The sequence below is a fragment of the Mastigoproctus giganteus genome, chromosome 10 (assembly GCF_048544385.1).
Source record: "Mastigoproctus giganteus isolate SK-2022 chromosome 10, ASM4854438v1, whole genome shotgun sequence".
NCBI lineage: Eukaryota > Metazoa > Arthropoda > Arachnida > Uropygi > Thelyphonidae > Mastigoproctus > Mastigoproctus giganteus.
The window spans coordinates 48889041-48911565 of record NC_143584.1 but is presented as its reverse complement, the minus strand read 5'-3'; the positions used below and the strand labels follow the sequence as shown (position 1 = coordinate 48911565).

Sequence of the window (22525 nt, the reverse complement as noted above, 5' to 3'; positions counted from 1 at the left end):
TTTCGAAGTACAGTGTAAGATGGAATCTTTTGCCTGGTTGGATGATGAGGAATGGATCATGCGCCTTGCCTATTTGGTTGACATTTTTGAGCAGCTGAATAAACTGAATCTTCATATGCAAGGAAGGAATACAAACATCATAAAATTCATTGATTCCTTGAAAGCTTTCAAGAGCAAGCTGGAAAATTGGAAGATAAAGGTCAAAATAAAAATAAATGTTGCAACTTTTGAGAAACTGCCATCAGTTCTTGTTGCTAGTGGTGATGACCAAGTGTTTCCCGAATTTGCAAAGCATGAAATTTTGCAGCATTTGACAGCACTGAAAAATGAATTCAGCCAATATTTTCCTGAACTCGGTGATGAGGAGTTGTATTTAGTGCTAAATCCATTCAAATTGTCAGCTGAAAAAGTTCTGATTGTGAAGATGAATTTCTGGAGTTGAAGACTGATTCGGGAGCAAGAGATATGTTCGATGAGAAATCAATCACAGAATTTTGGCCTTTGATGTGTGATTCCTAACCATAAGTGGCAGAAATAGAAATGGAAGCAATGCATGGATAGCTATCGACATATCTTTGTGAATCAGACTTTAACTCTGTTGCAAATGAAAACGAAGCAACGATGTAGATCGGAGGTTGAAAATGACCTGCGTTGTGTCATTTCAAGTATCCAAAAATTGACGAACAAAAAACAATCACAGGTTTCTCATTGACTGTAATCTTCATCTGAATAAACTGAATTACAATACCCTGGAATTCTATTGAATCTTTTGTTTATTGAAGTATATGCTTCAGTTTAGTCTGTTAAGTAGTTAGTTTTAATATAAAAAAAATTTATTCAAGTTTTAAAATCCATCAACATTTTCTATTGCTATTAAATTTGTAAATCTCCACTATAAAAATAATCCAAAAATAAAAGATTGAAAGGGGGATAACATTCTGACATATGGTGAAAAGGGTGCATGGGGATAAACAGGTTGAGAACCACTGGCTTAAGAGGGATTCTTTTAATTCGTTTCAGCTCCGCAGGAGCTGTCTATATAAATTGAGTTAGAGGGTCAACCGAGAAAATTGCTCTCAATACTCCAGAAATTAGAGGCATGGAAAGGCTCAAACTGAGCTCCTTCCCTTAGAATTATTAGAGGCAGGATGCAACCAACATGAAGAGACTCCATTAATACACACAATTTCGCACATAGTCCTTTCCGGATTGTGTGCGAAAGACGGTTTGGATATTTTGTTCGAGATGGATTTGTCTGATGTTTCAGGACCTGTAACACTGAAGGTGAAGGGTTGTCTTAGTTGTCGCCACCCTAATTCAGACAATATTTTTGTAAACTGCTTGCTTTTCAATGCATTTATCTAGACACAATAATCAAATTGGTATTACCTCTTATACGGCAGATAACAGCCAAAAGAAGAGCTTCTATCGACTCAACTGCCTACTTCACAGTTTAACAAGTTGCAACAAATGATTTGCAACATTTTTGTTAATTATGACGTTTAGCTGAAGTAAACATCAACTGAATTTTAGCAATCAGTTTAGATTAACTGATTGCATAAGACTACAATTAACTTTCGTCTTAAACAGAAACAGTTTGCTTTCTCTTTTGAATACTCGAAGCCCATAGGTTCATACAAACAAGTTCTAAACTGGCAAGTTTATGTACGAGTCTACGAAACGTTTTGGAGAATACTTCGCTGAGTAATGAAGTCCAAGTCTTAAATTGCAGCCTTCTATATAGCATTTTAATTACATCTAAATCAAAATTGTTCTCTAATTTTGTTAATAAAATACTTTCCTTATTCAGTTTCTTTACGTTTGGTAATGAGATTTTTGTAAGTGACCTTTATAATAACATTTACTCATGTATTGCTGAACATTTTCCAAATTATCATTTATTTTATATACAAAAACACGTAATGAACCTCAAAGTGTAATTTGTAGTACAAGTCATTGTCATATATACTAAAATATTTGAATGCTTAGACAAATTTAAAGCGTAAAATGTAACCTGCAATTTATACAACATTCAACTATGTGGAAAATGTAGAAAATAAGACAACTTATTCAAATCAATTAAAGTTTATTTATAACATCTCTACAGTTCACAGAGTGTAGAAGGCATTAAGTTAAAAAGTATCGACTAACATCAATATGTTCCTTGAGCACATTTTGGCAGCAGCAATAAACAGCAAAATTAGATGGTAAAAATCAACAGGAAGTTTCAGATTAACAATACAGACTGAATAAGGAGCCAAAACTTCTAGAAATCGTATGCGAATCACCACAAACAAACGTTCTTGGCGGCCATCTTAGAAATTATTTATCCTTGATTACTTCAAGTGTTTAGATGCTCATTGAGTTTTCTAGAACTCAATATGGACAAGGGACGAAATTGTGAGCTCAAAAACACCCTCTGAAAAATTCAACATAACGCTGTGTTGTGTTCATTTAATGATCTTACCTGAATTCTTCAAACTAATATTACAATACACCTGAAACACTATTCTTACATAAAAATGCATCATTGAGCAAGGACACAACAAATTTTGCATAGTTGAGGAAGTCCTGAATATTCGTTTAGGGTCTGCTGATGGAAGATCTTTGGTAGTATAAGTAATTGGATTCAAGTTCTCCAATAACAGTTCTCGGTTAGTGAAACAATGGACATAATATTACTGCACTTCTACGGGGGGGTTCTTGCACAAGATAATTAGCGAACTATTTAAAAAGCTGCCAGCCGGCAAATTCCAAGTCTTGATAAATCATAAACTGAAAATTATCTTAAGACTCGAAAAAAAAATGAGAATGTCGAAAACTTTCACCGATATTATCTTTCGGTTTTTATAATTTATACAGCTCAACATTGCTTTTCTCACCATCAGAAATCCCGACACTGCTGTTCGATTTATTAGTATTTTAGAAAGATAAATACTAGTATTTAATACCATTCTCAAAATGGTAATGATGAATATGTAATAAGAGAATTTTTCCTTGAGAAATAATGAATGATGATATATATATATAAACAGTTAATATTTTAACTAATTTCGTTTCGGCTAATTAAGTAACACTTAATTAGTCGAATACAGAAATCAATTTACTAAAATTTATTACGTTAAGAACTTACAGAAAATGTCCACATAATACAATTTGGTTAAACATACTAAACAGCAATTTCATCTCGTCTTTTAAAAACTAGTGAACAATAAGACTGTTCACAAATATGTTGCAACAAAAGAAATATAAATTGCCGAAATACTTTTCTATACAATCAAAACTAGATGGGTCATATTTCAAACAGCAGAAGAGGGTATTGCCACGAATACATGTATTCATGGGAAATTGGTAGCCGAAACCTTTAAAATTGGAGGTTTTAATCAGTTACCTTAAAGTCGGGCTTCATTATATGCTAACCAAATTTATAAATTTTAATATCTAGGTTTAAGGCTGATAATTTATTATATTAATGGACCGTTTAAGCCCCAACCTATGTTATTTACTGGATATCAAGGCAGGATTGATCAATTACTTCAAATGCAGGGGTTAAAAATGCATTCTAAGGCGATTACCTCAATGAAATTCTGCTGTTCACATTAAGAGAATATTCTATTGATTCTTTTACGGAAATTCGGACAGTTCCTTTCCCTTTCCCATGAACCTGACTGCAGTTACAATGTAAGCTTTATTTTAGCCTATTGGAGTTTGGCTTTACAGTCGGGTTTTGCATCGTGCGATCAACACGAGTGAAGGCAATATTCAAGGCTCTTTAAAAATGAGCAGAGGAGAATTCGAAGGCTCACAAAAAGAAAAAAAAAAAAAAACTTGCGCTTGTACAAAATCAGCATAAATGAATGAAACAGCAAGAACATGCTTGTTTCCTTTACTAAAAAGAAGTTGCATTAAGTTCTCACTTTTAAAATTAAGTATTTTTTAAATAATGAAAGCCTGCTTCTACTTGATTGCAGTAAAGATACTGCAAGTCTACGGTAAATATCTATTTAGTTATGTATTTATGAAAATACAATAGCATTTATGCGAGTATTCATAATACCTTATTTATCTGAAACTAAGATGACTTCACAGCCGCCTTTGTCTACTTTGGAAAACAGATAGCGAAGTTTTACCTACACCGATCAGTAATTACTTGAGTGCAAATTACCTTCTTTTCATTAACTCCTGAATGTTTTCAGTTGTCACCATCATAATCGACTTTGCTGGTGTTCCACTTCATACATAAATATGGAAATTGATATTTCACTCTTGAATCACTGAGATTTAGCTGAGAGTCCACTTGCGAAGCCAATTAAGTGGTACTTTTAGGTGTCCGTAGTAACTTCGATTGACTCGCATTAGTTGCAATGGCACCAACAATTGTAAGAAAATTTTCTATTACGCGAATATACAATGTTCCTCGATTTTTGTGAAATAAATGAAACATCTTAGTCTCAGATAAACATGATATGTCAAGATTATGAAAATATCACTTCATAACTTGAAAATATTCAACTCTTCCAAGGTTAAATATCTAATTCAACCCACTTTAATCGTATTCGAATTTTTTCAAGGTTAAATATTAAATAAGAAAGCAATAAAGAGCACAAATTACTCTACACCCATTTTATATTAACAGGAACTAAGACTAGTAAACAAATTATCTTACACACCACAAAGTAGAGATGAGATCACTACAAATTTGAATGATTTGATCTGTTGAACTGTATGTGGTTGATTGTTGGATGTGACTATTCTTAAACTTCCTTTAACAGTTGACAGATCTACAGATTCCAATGAAATACTGTTTTGACCATTAACTTATGTTAAAATATTTTCAGAATGAGCGAGAGAGGAAACCTTTTCTCCTTTCAACTTAATATTTTTCCAAGACAAACTGTGTACAGTTGTCTAAAAGAAAAAAACAAGTCGGTACCGACAAAGTTCGATGTGTCTTGAAAGCAGAGTACAAAATCCCTTTTATGATCGGCAATGGACATTTTTAATACATCGACAGAACTATCTGAAGCTTGAAAAAGGCTTCACGCTCAATAAATCCCATTTAATAAAACTGGACTAAATTACTCGAAAAATACGAAGGTTTCTGTTCAGTTACCGAACTTGAAGTTTGAATAAGACGTCACTCAGTGAATTTTATCGGCAAGGGAAAGCTCAAAATAGAATATTAATACAGACTACAGAAATAACATTTCGAATGCGAAAAGTTTTTGTCAAGTACTAATTTCTATTATGGACATTACACCTTCCTCAACATTAAAAGGTTTTTATCGATTCGCAGATAACTATGAATAGATCGGCCCATATTGCTAATTGCAGTGATGTTGCCAGTATCGAAGATTTTTGACATCACAATAGTCGTGCTTTGTCCATAAGCTGTCGGACGATTGGGATTAAAGCTACTTGCTGGTCACTCAGGAAAAGTTTTCAGACATGTCACTAGTTATATTCATATTGATGTTATGGCAGGACTAAGATTGAGCCTTCAAAACCCTTATACTCTATATCCTCACTCCAAAATGAATAACAGCGGTCAACTCCCCCACCATGTTAAGTATCTCTTACGAAAAAAATTGAACCACAGTTGCGGATATTTTAATTCGTTGTATTTATAACGTTCGTGTGCACTTTCAAATACGATTATGAATTTGAGATACTCTCGCATAGTTCAAGTTACATAGTAGTTTTGTATCTTATAATGTAGCTGAAATACGAATTTTCTGTAAAATACTCCGAAATAAGAGCGTCTTAAGTTCCTTTAAAATTTCACAATCTAAAGTCTTTATATCACCGAGAGAATCAGTTATTGCATTATATGAACGTGAAATGTATATCAAAATCTAATAATTTATGGGGAAAAAAAAAAACACCACATCCTGCGAATCTCAACTTCAATTCCTCTGAGGAATCCATTACAAAGCAATTTTTAATACTATAATTCACTTTAAGAAACGTAATCGTAATATAATATTCTCATAAATTATGATCTGTAATTCATGCGTTACCATTCACTAATTCATGGATAGTTAATATGAAATAAATGAAAATTCATTAGGAAATATAACTCGGAATAAATCGCCCATTCTCAGAAAACTTTGATATGTTATTTGAGACTGGTGGCAACATTTTCAACAAAAATGATAAGCAATTCAAATAAAAGATTCGTGTCCACAAAGTTAATTAAAATAGAATTTGTCCTTTTATAATAGGCTGAGAAAACCAAAGGTTTGTTACAAAAAGGTTGATAAGACATGATAAAACAAGTTAATGTTTATTCATTAACAGCAAAATTATATGGGGAAATGGTTTATTATTTTCTCTTCTGCCTACGTTTCAATGCTGCCAAGATTTTAATTTCACTTGAAGTGCGCGAAAATTAAATAATAAAAAATAAATATTTCAGAGTATATCGATTTAATGAAAGTTAGCTTCTGACGAGAAAAAAAAACAAGTACCTGAAAGAAATAATTCCAGTAATATCAAACTGGATATAATTTCATGCATCGCTATAAAACATTACTTAGGCCTGCCGCGCAGTCCTACAACACCATTTCTTTCTCTGTCATTTACTTACCTGAAATTTTGCTGGAATATTTTAAATTCTCCTAGATCATTTTATTCTAGAGATTGAGGTATTTTGTTGTTTTATCTAGCGCACTTTTCTGGAAGATACGTAGTCTGTCTCATCTGAGAATGCTTGATTTTATAAATATTATTGATAGCCAACGAGTCGAAACGTTTTGCAGTATCTGAGACTACAAATTAACATATATTATCTGGAAATAATTTCCAGAGCAATATAGCCAATTGAATATACAATATTTCTTATAAATTATGGGAGCCAGCCTATATAACTTGAAGGGGTTATGATATGATGCACGGGAAGCAACTTCGTCGTGAAAATAAATACCTTGGAAGCTTTGAAACTTAATCGGATTAAGCCGTCATTATAAAGCAACCAAGTACTGTAGTTTGAACTAAAATCACAATGCACATTTCGCAACGCACGGTCTTACACAAGGAAACTTGTTTACAGTTATTGAAAATGGACTACTTTTTCAAAAGGACAGATGACTTTTTCCAAGTAATATTGGTATACAAAGCTTGATTGTCCCTATTTGTGCACGAGCTGTAACCTCGGAGTGCAAAAAGTGGACCTTACCGGTTTCAAAAGGAGCACCTAATCGAGTATTCTGTAATAGCGGCATGGATATGAACATTATGAGCACGAGTCATACATTGGATGCCTCAAGTGAAAAGTCTGGATGTTCGTCAATGTGCAATCACTGGATTAAAAAAAAAATTCACTTTAGCAAATCAGTGTAGTCACATGAGCAGGTGTAAGCATGTTTGGCACTGATAGAAGTCCACTCTCAAACTTTAAAGACTTCATACGAGGTATATGATTTAGCTCTCCAGTAGTGAAGTTTCTCCGGTGATGATTAACAGCAAGAAATGTCCAAAGTAAGAGAAGCCCACAAAAACGACTATCCCTAATAGCAATGGCTGGACGGGTTCGGAAGTACTTTTGTCACGAAACTAACAGGAGGGATTAGATTCCGTAACATCTCCCTTCCCCTTTCCCTGTTGAGGGCCAGAAATAATGGACTGTGGATGTAGAAGTTGCATGGCCCAATAATTCGCTCAGACCGGATAGATAACTTTGTGTATGGATTCCATCATAACCTAGAAACTGAAATAGTGATGTGACATTGGGGGGTTGGCATTACTTTAGATCATTTTCCAAATGAAAGGATGCTGATACCCATAAAACTTGTGTTGTAGGCCAATGCGCTTGAGGACATTTCCTCTATTACATCCTACTCTTCAGTTAACGAAGAAATTTCATATATTTATGAACATTCAAGGCATCTTGGATGATATTATCCGCTCCCTATTTTAATAGCAGATTGGCACAAGAGGAGCGGATGACGTCGGTATTGTATAAACACCAGAAATTTCCAAGGAATTTTGTTTTAGTGGAGCGATACGTTCGCCATCATAATTATCCAAAACAAGATTTTTTTTTTTTTCCCTCCAGGCGAGGGTACAAGAAAACAAATTTTTACCGGCTTCCAAATTGTAATAAGAAATTAAGTTTAACATCTTTCGATTTTTATAAAAATTTCATTTATACACAGATGTAAGAAATATATAAAACTGTCCGAATCGTAGTGCAGCGTTTACAGCTACGCTGTGGAAACACCTTAAAACTATTTAATGGGAACTGCACATCCACGGTGTGTATTTCCATGTATGAGAACACTGGTGTTACAAAATTAATGTTTATAGAAATAATTCCTTGTATTATTAGGCATTGAGAAATGAATTTTACAATTCGTATATGTGATCCAATGCCAATGTAGTATAAAAAGGACATTAACATTAATTTTGTATACCAGGGTATAAATAATTATGAGCTGTAGAAAATCGATTAGAAAACTTTGGTTCACTAATACATTTTAGAAATACAGTCATTGATGGAGTATGTTTATGAAGAGGACTACCCCGAACTGCTTTTGTGTGAGTGATCCGTTGGATTCCAGTTTATAAAGCTTTAACAAGGGTCACAAAAGTTGTTATTAGTTTGTTGGGAGAAAAGTCCCTAGATAAACTAGAATTACCCTCATTTTCATAACTGCGATATGTTCCAAGTTATTCTAAACAATCCTAAATAACCTCAAATAGGAGTTCACTGAATTATCACTTGAACATTAATGTCGCGGATAAGGTTTCAAAATGAAACTTTTTTGAAAACTAATAACGAAAACTTAAGTGACCCTTGCAAGCTCAAAACATAAGCTTAAAAATTAGATATTTGGGAACAGAAAAATTAGTTGTAATTTTAGGAACGAGAATACAGGTTGCATCTCACTGGATGTATGCTGTTAAAGAATTAGCGAGCTGAGAAATGTGAAAGAAAGACTCAAGAAGTCAGGATGGTGGAAATTTATTAAGTTTCAACATGGAAAAAGTACAAATATTGCAGTACAGTCAAACTACGCCAAGAAACACTGGCCACCTGTATCCTTTTACAAAGGGTTTTAAATCTCGTTACACCCTTCGGGTTTTAGGTCTTTTTTTTTTACAATCTACATTTCAATGGCAGTTTCTTCTAGTAACAGACAGAGCCAAAAAACCTGGCCATATTTTCAGGTTGTTTTTTTTTTTTTTCTTAATAAAATCAGAGCCGCACCTATTAAACTTCGGAAATTGTGAAGCAGCAAACTCTACTGAAACAGAACTTTGGCCATTCCAGTTAAAGGATTAGTGAGAAAGGCGCAGATAAAGTTTCGTACCCCCCGGACCGTCGATGGCTTAAGGAAAAAAAAAGTCATCAATGACGGTATGGGGAGGGGAAGAAAAAGGTTGTTGGTACAGCTCGCAAAGAACATAACCATTTTTAAACTGTCAAGAAGTTTTGGGGATAGAGTGAGCGAGCGAGCAAGCAAGAGTGTGAACTTTATCTCTTTTGGTTTTCCTCAAAGACACCAAAAATTGACTATGCGACTGTTATAAACAATGGTCGAACAAACGGTAGATTTAAAGATACAGGAAAAAAGATGGCCGCCCTGAGTCATCTGAAGGAAGGGGGCGTCCCTACATCAAAGATGATAATGGAAAAACTCTTACCTTAGCCCAAAAGAGACTACGGAAAAAACAGCTACTTCTTGACATACGGCGTAACAACTGAACACCTACAGCTAGCGAAAAATAACACGTCTCACAGTGAAGCACAAAACCTATTAAGTCTACAATACGATCAAAATGGCTACTTAAATATTGACTAGAATTGCCGACCAAACTTCATGCAAATTTTCTTTTAAGTAGAAAGTTGGTGAGATTCGTTTGGTTAAGGGAAATTATGGTTGGAGTGAAGGGGAAGGAGGGAGATGGGTAAGGATAATAAATTAAACACCACAGACCGCCACCACTCGAAAAATATTGAGTATTGTTGGTGGGTGAATGGAATGGGTGTGTATGGGGGGGATGGGATACAGTCAGATGCGTTAACTAGAATGGCCGGCTTGAAAAATCCAAGTGTAAAATGTAACACAGAGGGACACAAATAGGGGAAAATACTAATAAGTTATGAGATTCAAGAATGCAAGTACAATGAGATAGAAAAAAATAAAATAAATTAGGATGATAGCAGACAACAAGGAACAGACGAGGATCAGGCCGTAAAACGGAAAAAATCGTTTACTAGTTTTAGGCCTAAAACTTCTGTCTGCTTGTTTGTGTTGTACTGCCATATCCATATTTGCAGAGAGGGTAGGTTTAAGGGGGGAAGGGGGAATGGAAAGATTTTCTCTGTCCGCCACTACACTTGGGTACTTTACTTTTATTGCATCGAAAATGGGGTGAAGAGGTACCAAAATACCTCGAAAAATGGAATGTTCTCGGGAGGATCCCTGTAAAAAAGGGAGGCCGACACTGGTCTGGTTACCCAGTTTCTTTTCAGGACAAACACGAGGGGAGGGGGAGGATGAATTCAACTTAATAAGAGCGAGAGAAAGATGGAAATAGGCAATGGTTAATGTGAGCAAAAATGCTCAGATTATATGCGCACATTTCAGTCCCCAATGACGTGATGAACGAAATAACACCCAAAGGAAATTACCTAACTAATAAGTACTCCATTGGGGAAAAAATCTGACGAGAAAAAGTGGCTTGTCTCAACAAACAGCGGCAAAACTCGAGATTAAGATGCTAACGTGTTCAAAAATTTTCCCAAGAAAGTTGCATACTGTATTGCACCTTACACTAAGCACCACCTGTTAAAATCTCTTTACTTGAGGTGCCTTAAAAGCACCCCTGCAAACTGACTAAACCTAGAAAAAGGAAAAATCCATCTCGAAACAGCGCCACTATATCAAAGTCTTCCCAATACGGAAGACGATCAACGATTCAAAGGTCAAGAATATTTAATGTACATTTGGTTGTCATCAACAAAGTGGGAATGTTAGATATATATTTTTATTTATTTTTTTTACCCGCTGTGATTCTAAAACGCTCGTTGATTAGAAAGTGGAATGCTCTCCCAGTCACGTGACTGGTAACACAATCCCAGTACAACCCCCCCATTTTTAGTCATCAACGTTACCATTTTATCAAAAATGTACTACCTCAACTATATTTATCCACTGTATGTACAAAGTTTGTGACCATGCTAGATTTCTTGCTGGGCTTAACGGGTTTTTAAAAAGCGCCACCTGGACACACCAAAATATGACACTAAAGAATGGGAATTTATAGCAAACTGTCTCCCCAAAAATCCTCAAAAAGCCCAGTAAGAAAACCTCAGTACCCGGCGAAGGAGGGTATTAAACCGAAGTGGAAGATCTAGAAGAGGCAACTTGGTTTAGTCCACGTTGATTAGGCATTCACCACTAAACAAAGCCTCGGACTTAGGCTTAGCTTCTCACCACATTTTTTTTTATCCAGGTAAAAGTTCCTCTACCGACGGTTCTAGGTTTTTCTTTACAAAAATAGACCTCTCTTGTGGAAGTTAATATTGTGGCTGAACAGTTGGCTCGTCCAAAAAGATCTTTGAAGTATCGATGTTAGAAGTATAGAACAGCACGGAATATAGACTGGTGCTGTTTATTTCTACGTAAACCCATTCGAAATACATGCACCAAACTGTCAGAACTTGGGGTAAAGGGATAAGTGAAAGGTGGGAGGAAATTAAATAAAACACTTAAAAAGGATTATTGAAAGTGCCGTGTGCAAAAAGTTACAAAAAAAGTACGTGTGATATGGTGAAGTGCAAATTAAACTTCAATAAATAAACAAAAACCAAAACCCATGAAGTCCCACAAAACAAAGCTTTTAATTCACAAAACAAAAATAACTTAACTTAGGATTGTTTCGGTTGGTTTTCTTTTTTTTTTCTTTTTTTCACAACAGAACTCATATTTGCTAAGAAAACACCTCATAACTAATCCCATATCAATTAAGTAATGCAGGCCATCTTACATTGAAACATAAGAAAACATAAGAAACATCTTTCTAAACATATCACTACTACTACTAATAAATACAAAAAAGGAATGTGTGGGTATGTATGTCTGTGTACAACAGACCCAGACAAGGAATCTATCAATAAATAGTGCTTATACCTACTAATATATATAATATATATTTCAATGTTAAAAGTAAAAAATATTAACAATACATTACTTAGAATGTGAGAAGGGATAATTTTAAAAGGTATGTGTGTGGCATTATATATTATCTTTTGGTAGTAGCTTGACTAGACATTATCAACACTTTAATTATAAACAGTCCCCTTACCACAAGAGGTCTCTGAGATCACTGGAGCGTACCACCTGGTGGTTACGCTTCAAAGTTAGCGTTTTTTTTTCATCCCCGTCAGAAAAGAAATTAAGTTGTATAATGTATACATATATATAATATATATATATAAAAGAAAACTTAGCCAAATATTTTCTTGGCATTTTATTTGCCAACACACAACCCCAAGATAATTTAACAAAAGAATTTTAACCGAATACTTTAACAGGCCTAGAGAGAAAAAGCACACGAAAATGTGCTTCTAAAAGATTTATCGTATGCCATAAGGCATACAGGTCTTAACTTTGTGTATATTTTAAAAAAATTTTCCCAAATTTTAGATTTAAGTAGCAACAGCAATTTCATGATCCAATTGACTAGATTTGAAACGCATCACCAACAGACAGGTTCTGGACAATCTGCTGGTGATGCACCTGCGGCTTCTGTCGCTTGGGGAGGTGTGAATAAGGGAAGAGGGGGGCGTTTCGGGTCTTTTTTTTTTTTTTTTCGTAAATAGTTCCCGACATCCCCTGAACACACCTCAATTTGTGGCTGGCGCCAAGAGGTAGGTCTTTATGTCTTACACTTATTGGTCTTGAAAGAGACCTGGAGCACTCGGTTTCCGAGAGTATATCCATTTAAGCTCTGAATAGCCACTAGAGCTTCGTCATAGTTGGTCATGGTGACGAAACCGAATCCCTTGCACTTGTTGGTCTGCAAATCCCGGATCACTTTGACGCTTTGGACAGCCCCGAAAGGACCAAATAATTGCCAGAGAAGATTTTCCTCTGTGTCTGGGGCCAGATTGTAGACAAAGATACACCATCCTGATCCATTCATGGCATTGCCCGCAAGCAGTGGATTGGCCAAGAGGTCGCCCGCCAGGGGGGAATATCTGCAAGAAAATAGGGGAGGAAGAAAGTCCAAATGAAATTGCACCGTTTATGTTTTAAAGAATACCATATCATTTAAGATGTGGATAGATAACTTAGGGAACAGCTATTCCCATTCTTAATAACAATCATTTTAATACAAACTAGTAATTTCAACTAACGTAACCTGTCAATTATAAGCTGTATGCAACGTCTTACACATTAATATATTGAAATGTTACAAATTAAAATGTTAATGGGAAATGCGTTTTTCTTATCAGCTTTGGTGAGCACATCAGTGCTGACAGAAAGCAAATTCAATACCTTATTCTACTGCAGTGAAGACTTCACAAATTAGGACTGCACAAATCATTTTATATTTTTTTACTACAGTGGATTTTATAAATTAATAAAGTGCGTAATTTTTCAAAGTATACATCTTTGAAATTCTTTTAAAATGCTCACATCCTAAACGGTTAGTTAAGACTTCGTACATTGACGATAAAGTATCCTAAATCTTTAAATTAATTTAACTTCGAAAAGTATTGGAAAGGAAGTTAAATTCTGCAAAACAAAATTTTTTTTTTATCAAATGTAATATTAAAACAATTTAAAATACAAAATTTCTTCCTGCAACAAATATCAGCAATTTTGCTTTACAAGACCAGTCATCTGTTAATGTTCATTCATATTGTACGGTATACATGTAGTAACACTATGAGAATCAAAGGTTACATAAAAGACAATATGGATAGCGACCTGGTCACTAATGGGCAAGTGATAGAATGACTAAGTATTTCACCGATTTAAGGCCAAACACAGCCCTGATATAGTAGATCATGAATTGTTAATGCCACTGCAGTTGAACTTAAAACAGAGGATTGGTCGCATGGATAAGGTAGACAGATGCAAAGCCTGTATTCATTGGTCGATTGTTTGATAGAGAAGGAAAATGCACATTACTCAACACAAGACTATTCAGTTTTGGGAGAACCCTTAAGGAAGGAGTTTTCTTTTTGAAATTCCTGCTAGTTTCAGAGCAACGACTAATGTAGTCAAACAAATAAAAACTAAACTTTTTCTTTTTAGAGATAGATAAAAAGATCTTTTACATTATACAATATCAATTCTATGCTACGCAAATAATCAAAAAAATTCAATGATTTAGTAAATAATTCAAAGTAGTAAATTATAAAAGAAAAGTCAGGCAAATTTTAATGTCAATAAATTCAGCAAAACCAACTTATCAAAATTAGTGCAACCAATAAAACTAACAAAATAAAAGTAAAAACTTAAACCCAGTAAGGTAATGATGCTGGCATTCTGGAGCGATTTCTCATAAACTATAGGAAGGTGTAGTGTGTTAAGGTATAGGCGACTACGTAACGAATGGTGCAAAGAGGAGAGAGTCAAATGAGTTTAGATCATTCTTATGTGATGCACGAAAGAGAACTACGTTAAATTTATTGTGAGTAATTTTGCGCGCTTAAGAAATGATAGACAACTGGTATTTTGTGAGCCACAATTAGATTAGTCAATTAATATCAAATTTAGGATTAAATATATGTCCAACTAATATTTAAACCTTAATATCCTCATGTTAGCTTAAAAAGGGTGATCGGATTCAAGGCTGATTTAGATATGGTTATAAAATCACAGTTGGGAAATACGCTGAAGAAAATCTAACCAAACTTCTAATATGGTTAGGAAATTGCGATACGTAGTTTCTATCCATCAAGATAAACTGCATATGTAATTTTAATGTATGAGAAAGAAAAAACAAAAAAACTTTTTTAACACGTAATGGGAAAAGAAAAGAGGGATTTATTAACACTTACATGAAATACAAACATCTAAAATTGTCAGCAGTGACGTTTCAGGATTCATCGCATAATATTTTGATGTCACCTTAATTGCCAATGTAATTATCCACCAGATCTACTAAATCTCTTTCCTTTTTAACCAACAACTTCACCCGACCTTTTTGATCTAATGACAGAACCCTGAAACTTCATGGATTGACAATTTAAAAACTATACTTTACTGTACGAGGGTTTACTGTACTTGTATCATATACAAGTACAGTAAACCCTCGATAATCCGGTTACAGTTAAACCGGATCGAAATATGAAAAATTCTGTCCACAGTGGTGTTGGCGTGTGACGCCAACGCTGCCCGATAAATGTATAAAAAGACAATCCATTTATCCATCTATCTATAGATATTTGTATTGTATTTTTATAATTTTTTTTAAGTAAAAGCTCTACAGTGATGTTTTTTATTTATATTCATCAGCACAACCTATATCATTAAAGTTCCCATTTATTTGTGTTCTAAGTTTGTTTTTGTATTTTACAGCTATCTTTTGCTTCACTAATCCGGATTATAGCTTAATCCAGATGACCTTCCTCCAATTAATCCGCATTAGCGAGGATTTACTGTAGCAATCAAATGCAATTTTATTTTATCCCAACTCCACGTGGTTAAACTGTGTCTTCATATCTATTTATTTGTATATAACATATAGGTTATCATAACGAAACTTATTTATTGAAGTGAACTTCAATGTCGCCTATCTTGAAGACAATCCATGGAAAGAAGCCTACTCATATTTACAATTTAGTCACTAAAGGTTTTGATCGTATGGATCATTTGCCATTTTAATTCCGAGCTAAAAAAAAAAGTGGTAAAATGCACTCAAATGAAATGATTACCAGTAAAACTTCTCTTGAAGTCCATTCTTCTTAAGATAAATATTACAAAGGCCATAGAATTTCAGTAGATTTGTATTAATGGCGATGCATATGAAAAGTTGTTATTAACTTGAACGAGAACGGTTTTTAAGTGAAAAAGAATAGAGGAAGGAACTTTTGGAATGCTTCATTTTCTTTCGTGATAAACAGTGGATCGAAGATAACAGATGTTTGTGTGTGTGAAGGTTGTAGTATGCAAATATGTTGTTTTCAGCACATACACACACACACACACACCACTGAATTTAATACCGTACCCAGTAATGCAAGACTAGCGGCTAAGGTGGGTTTGATAGTTTTGATCAAGGTTTAATGAAAAATTATATAAACTCACTGAACACATATTTGCGTATTTTCAAACATTAAGTGCTAATTATGTTATAGTTAATCAAAAATCGTACCAGAAATGCCAGCATTTCCTTACCTGCATGGGATGCACGCATTGAGTTGTGAAGAACCAGCCCCTATTATGAATCCTTAAGTCATTCATTCTTGATTGAGAGTCAGTACTGAATTATTTCAATATATGGAGAAATCCGTAAAATTGAGAAAAGTAACTTCCATAATCGGAATTGATTTATTCCTTTTCCATTGATAATCACATGCAACTAAAAATATTCTCTGTAATTCGGCACGATGGTAATCCACGTTTCGAAGAAGAGATGCAGAGAGAAAACTACATTCCATCTTCATTTCTTGAATAAGGGGAAAACTCCACAATATTAGATGGTCCAGTATAATCAGCTTAATATTTAGTACTGGAAAAGATACACTGACTTCCTTTATGCATTTCATTGAGGCATCTTCTCTAGGGACTGGTTCCTCAACCAACCTCATGCTGCTGTCTCCATTTCTAAGTATTCGTCCACTTAAAGATGCAATCTGAAATCAAATGGATGCAACATACTCACAAAAGAAAGTGAGTGACCGAAAACTAAAGGCATAACTCAAATTAAGAGGCCAGAAAAATAAAACGCCAGAAATAATTTTGGCATTACCAATTATCATCGAACTTAACCTGAGAGATTTGTAAATTCTTAGTTGGGCATATAGAACAAGATGACCAAAACCTGCTTTTAAATTGCAGTTTAACTTCGTTTGAATATCATTACACATCACGATTTGAAAATATTACAGTTTAGCAAATATTAGTTATCTTTCACACGAATCAATAAATCTAACTACTAAGGCTCTTTAATCGCTTCAACAAACAGACAATCGTCTTAAGCTGATTTTATAAAAAAAAAGAAAATCAGCAATTACCTTAAATTACTATATAGCTGTATAAAAAATAAATGAACTCCTTTATAATTGTTTACGAGGTATCTTAAGATACACCGTTATTAACTGATCATCAACACTAACTTTAATTTGCTAAAAGAAAACTTTAATTTCAATATTTTGGCAACACTGATTACATTGAATGTTTCATAATAGTTATTTTATAAATTAATGCTCATCAAAACAAGTTTATTCACCGCTTAATCTATCTAGATGCTACGTGTGCCTGGAAAGATCTGTAAAGGGCTTTGTTTCGAGCTATTTTAAACATTTAAGAATGCAAAAACATCTAGAATTAGACTCTTCCGTTTTAGAGATAAAATTCATGAAGTTCCTTCCAAGGCATCCAACGCCTTGTTGGTGGCAGTCATTAAAAAAGCGACCTATTAGAAATAGAACTGAAGCACAATCACCATAAATAAAAATAAGAAAAAAATTAAATGTTTTAAAAAACAAAGTTATTGCGGAAAGCTCAAAACTTTTGTTCTCGGTAATTTCGCATTGACTTACCCAGGCTACAGTGCGCCAGTTCATACAGTTTGAAGAGCATTATGTCTGTAAAAGTTAAGTGCTGAATCCAGACTGTTTTTATAAGGGAGCGGCAGTATATAACAATGTGATGAACAGTAATTGAATTAAAATCAAAGAACACAGCATTTATTCTAACCTACTCAGGCTCTGGGAGATGATCCCTCCTGTCATTCCCTACTGAAGCAGCCACTGGCGCACGAGTGTCCATGAGACCGTTCAATGGTAACGGCTGAAAATCACGGAATAACTCAGATTGGGGGGGGGGGGGGTTATCCTACTCCCTCCGTCTGAGACCGGATAACTACAGCTCCCTTTAGTAATTACTCCCGTCTAACACAGGACTAACTCAGACCCTGTTAAAGGAGTGGCGAAACCACTATAAAGTCAGAGGGACGCATAAACTTTTAGTAATTTTTACAAATTAGCTTGTGCTTTAGAGCAGGTTTGTCTGCTTGTAAAATGAGTCTTCTAAATTCCTCTTCAAACGAGACAGGAGTTGGCGTATCTCAGGCGAGGGGGTGTAGTGTTCCTAGTGAGTTATTCCGGTTTTTCAGCATGCGCAACAGGAAAATCAGCATATAAAACACTTTTTACAGAGATATATACACGATACGGACATGAGTGACGAACTCCAATGCAATCAAAATATGAATATATAAAAGTTATAATACATTTACATTTTTATACACCTGTATTGGGAAAAAACCCAATAGCAGGTGCTTATTGATAGTTATTTACCAGCACAGTATCGACACTAAAATTGTTATCTGGTGACGTTTCTTTCTATCAAACTTAAGTGGGGCTGTAAGTTAAGAAGGGGAAACAATGTACTAAAGAGTAACTTGCAATCAAAATTACGGTACAATAAAATATAGTATGATACTCTATTATATTGTATATTATAGGCACAATTTTTATGTATAAGAGCAGGAAACACCAATTAAATATTTCAAATTTATACACTTTTGTTAAGCGGCAACTTACACATTACGTTAAATGCACAATACAGTACTCTGCTCCGCATAATGGTTTTGTTTATGTCTATTATCTTATCCATAAAGTGCCTTAAAGAAAATTGTAGGAGACTAATAGCGTACTTTATTGTAAAATATTTTTGATTGTAATTTCGCCGAGTAATAAATTTGTTTCCCTTTCTTACCTTACAGCCCTACCTTGGGTCTGATGATAGAATTCTGAAACGTAACTAGGTAACAATTTGTTGATATTGTCTTGTAAATAATATAAGAATCAATAAAAAAAAAAACTATTCTACACAGCAGCACACTGGCTACTAGACTTTGCGTCTCAAACACTAAATCCCCTTTCCCACCTGCTGAGAGAACAACTCAAATGGAAAATGACCTAAAGATAAGACTACCATCCTTGGTTGAAGAAAAACAAAAAAAAAAACTTCTATTCCCGCAAAGATGATGATCAGACTGATATCCCAGGCAAACCTCTGGGAAAGCTGCGCCTAGTGGCTTTCCCAATCCCAGTAGCCATGCCTGTGCTGATCGCTAACTTCAACAGGTTTGCCCTATTGGATAGATCCCCACCCAACCAAACGCTATTTAGACTACAGAGGACTGATGGCAACCTCCCTAAATTTTCCACAAATAAAAAGGTATACAGAAGCAACCTGCTAAACCACCTTCCCGCAAGTAATGCCGTAGCAATAACGGGAATATTACATGAAAATGAACGAACTAGATGGAATGCAACAATGACTGATGCAGCCTTGTAGTATGATCATAATCTTAATATCCTAATATTTAACTACGTTGATTGATCAATTACACGTAATTACTTTTGTCTTTAGTCCTTGTCCTTTAATATTATACTTTGGTTAGTACTGCTTTATGTTATCAGTGATGTTATCTTTGTACTAATGTCGTGTAAATCCCTGGCGCGATGATGGGCACTATTGCATCCAACGTTAGCTGTATAATAAACATTAATATATTCTTATCTTAATAGGTACTAACTACGTATTATAAATTTCATAACCACATTATAAATAATCTGAATTTACTTAAATTTCAGAGAATTCCAGTGATACTGGCCACACATGAATCCCCAATCGTTCTAAAAATGGTGGAAAGTGATGGAACTACCCTGATAGCTTAAGAGAATCGGAGACCAAACAGTGGCACTCACTCTAAATTAGTTTATTTTCTAATGTGTTGAGAAATACATTAGAAAGTTGCCAAAAATGAATGTGAATAAGACTAAATCCCGCGAATTGTTAAACTTAATTTCACTGTGTGCAAGGTATAACAATAATTAAGTTAAACTTCCAACCACTAGACCAGCTTAATTGGCAGTGTTCCTCGATTCCAATACTGAATTTAATCATCCAGCCTAAGAAGCGGGATTATAGGATAATTTTGTTTCATTAAACCAGTTCTTAGGCCGGATGACGGGATTCAACTGGGGCGTTTTACGATTCTATGCAAAGTGGTTCTGTTATATAGACGTTTTAAGTTGCTTATTATAATTAGAGCACAATAGAATTCACTTGATAAAAATTTCTTTTCTTTACTTTTATCCATATTTGACATGAATTAAGTTACTTTTAATGGCGAAATCCTAAAACTAATCTATTATTGGCACTAATGATATAAGGAGTAGGAAATCTGAAGACTTACTTAACGAGTACAGGGCCAAGGTTGAAAAAAAGCTGCGAGTTACAATTGAATTTGAAAGTATCTGCAATTCTGTTCAAACACGATAGGAGGGAGTACATGTTGAGACTCTTGTCATTTTTACAGGGATGACATACACTTAAATAGGTGTGCAAGAATACTTGGTGATGCTATTGAGGTAGATAGAATAGGCAGTTTTTTTTTTTTTTGTCAAACTCATTTATTGAGTAAAGCGGCCCCTAACCAAAAAAAAAAAAAAAAAACCTGGCAAATCCGCCACACATAGAAATATGTATAGTACAGTATACAATTATTCAACAATACAAATTTCACATTCACATTACAAATCAACTGTTCTGTACAATGGTCATCCCCTCAGCTACAGCACAACCTGGCAAGTAGGCTACAGAGAAACCGATGAAGAGACACTTTCACAGTGAGCACAAGCATCACATCCTAGAGATTGATCATTGCCGGTATTCTTCAAAAGACGGAGTTCAACGAAGAGCCAGAAAGCTCAACAGAAGTTACTCATATTAAACAGCAAAACCAAGCTCGAAGGTGTTACTGCAGGATCAAATCCAAGAACAACTACTAAGGCTTCTTGCCAACTGCATTGGCAGGAGCAGAAGTGGACACCCACCTATTAAGGAAATAGAGCACCAACATCCTATCCACCTCTGGGCCACCTCGGCAAACAATTTTATCTGTTCTTATATAAAATTAACATATTGTTCCATGTAAAGAAGATGGTACAGTCCACCAATTCATCCAGTATTCAGCCTTAAATCTTCCAATTGCAAAAGTATATTCCTGCTCATGAAAACTGAATTTGACCATTTTATTTGAAATGGTAATAAAATTTTCTCTTGTTTTAATAAATAGGGCTCAATCCCATCCACCAGAGGAATTACATTATCAACATTAATCAGTAAATCCAAACGCAAATCAGCATATTCCAAACAATTAAACACATGTTCCCATATCACGACATGTACAGTTGCATTTTGCTACGATTCCAAGACTATTCAGTTTAGCAAAAAATGATCCGTGACCTGTTAGCAAAAATGTACAACGCAGATTTAGTACTAACTAGATTGGTTTAATATAATTCACACCATTAACATAAGGGAAAATTTGAATGTTATTCTACCTTTTTCAGAACAATTCCATTGCTTCCAAATCCTCTTCTTTTCGTTTCTCAAGTCATTTAAAGTGTTAATTTCGATGCCTAGCAACTCGGATTTTATACCTCTTCTCAAATAAAAGGATAGGCTTCTAAACACTAACTACAAATCAAGTGGCACTTTGCCAACTAACACTTGCAAAGCTTCTGTGGAAACCGTTCTGCAAGCCATCACCATTCTAAGTAACATAACTCGATATATAGAATAGAGCTTTATGGTGTTTCTTACTTTGATTGCATGGCGAACCCAGATTGATGCACCATACGTAACAATCGGCAGAAAAATGAAATCATAAATCAAATGGACTACTTTCCCCTTTATCCCCCAGCGTTATTCTTGAAATCATTGCAATAAATTTCTTCACCTTCTCTAATATATAATTAATATGCGGGATAAAGTTCAAGCCACTAGCAATACACATTCCCAAGTATTTAATCATTAACACTTTATGCAAGGAAATACCATTCAACCTTATGAGCGGAGATCTACTAAAAGCCAATTTACCCTTCAACATCATGATTTTAGTTTTGGATGTAGAGACTGTCAACCTATGTAAATTATACCATTCGCATAATTCTTTCAATATGCAATCAGACCTCATTTCAAGTTCCTTTCTGGTGTTCCGTGCACAAGTATTACCATATCATCTCCATAAGCTATTGTGTGCGAGTGGTCAAATTCTCTTGAGCCAACTTCCAAAACCAAGTTCCAAATTAAAGGACCAAAGACAGATCCCTGTGGACAGCCTCGAGTCACACGACGCGTAATTGATCCAAAATTCGACTTAACTGTTACTGTGCTATCCCTAAAGTAATATTTAATTATAGAGAAATATTAAAATAACATTTAGCCATGCGCAACATCATCAGTACACTATCCCAACTAATAGAATCCAAGGCTCTAGGCAAAGTCTACAAAAATTCAAGGTATATTTATAATTC

General features: G+C 34.7%; 2 protein-coding genes across 7 annotated transcripts in view; one reads left to right on the top strand and one right to left on the bottom strand.

Moving 5' to 3' along the window:
• The first annotated feature begins 19 nt into the window (after window positions 1-19).
• Window positions 20-442, top strand: LOC150079027 (protein ZBED8L-like). The gene has a single exon (XM_090382925.1). The coding sequence runs from the start codon at window positions 20-22 to the stop codon at window positions 440-442; it is 423 nt and encodes a 140-aa protein (XP_090239051.1).
• Window positions 443-11958: 11516 nt separating this feature from the next.
• Window positions 11959-22525, bottom strand: part of LOC150079026 (ELAV-like protein 4) — a 193203-nt gene continuing 182636 nt past the window's right edge. For all 6 annotated transcript variants that reach the window (XM_090383936.1, XM_090383938.1, XM_090383939.1 and 3 more), the window contains one exon: window positions 11959-13210. In XM_090383936.1, the coding sequence (XP_090240062.1) occupies window positions 12889-13210 (322 nt within the window). In that variant the 3' untranslated portion in view covers window positions 11959-12888. The remainder of the gene's footprint in view (window positions 13211-22525) is intronic.

Excerpts from the sequence above, each read along its gene's own strand:
- LOC150079027 (XM_090382925.1), top strand. The coding sequence starts at position 20 with ATGGAATCTTTTGCCTGGTTGGATGATGAGGAATGGATCATGCGCCTT.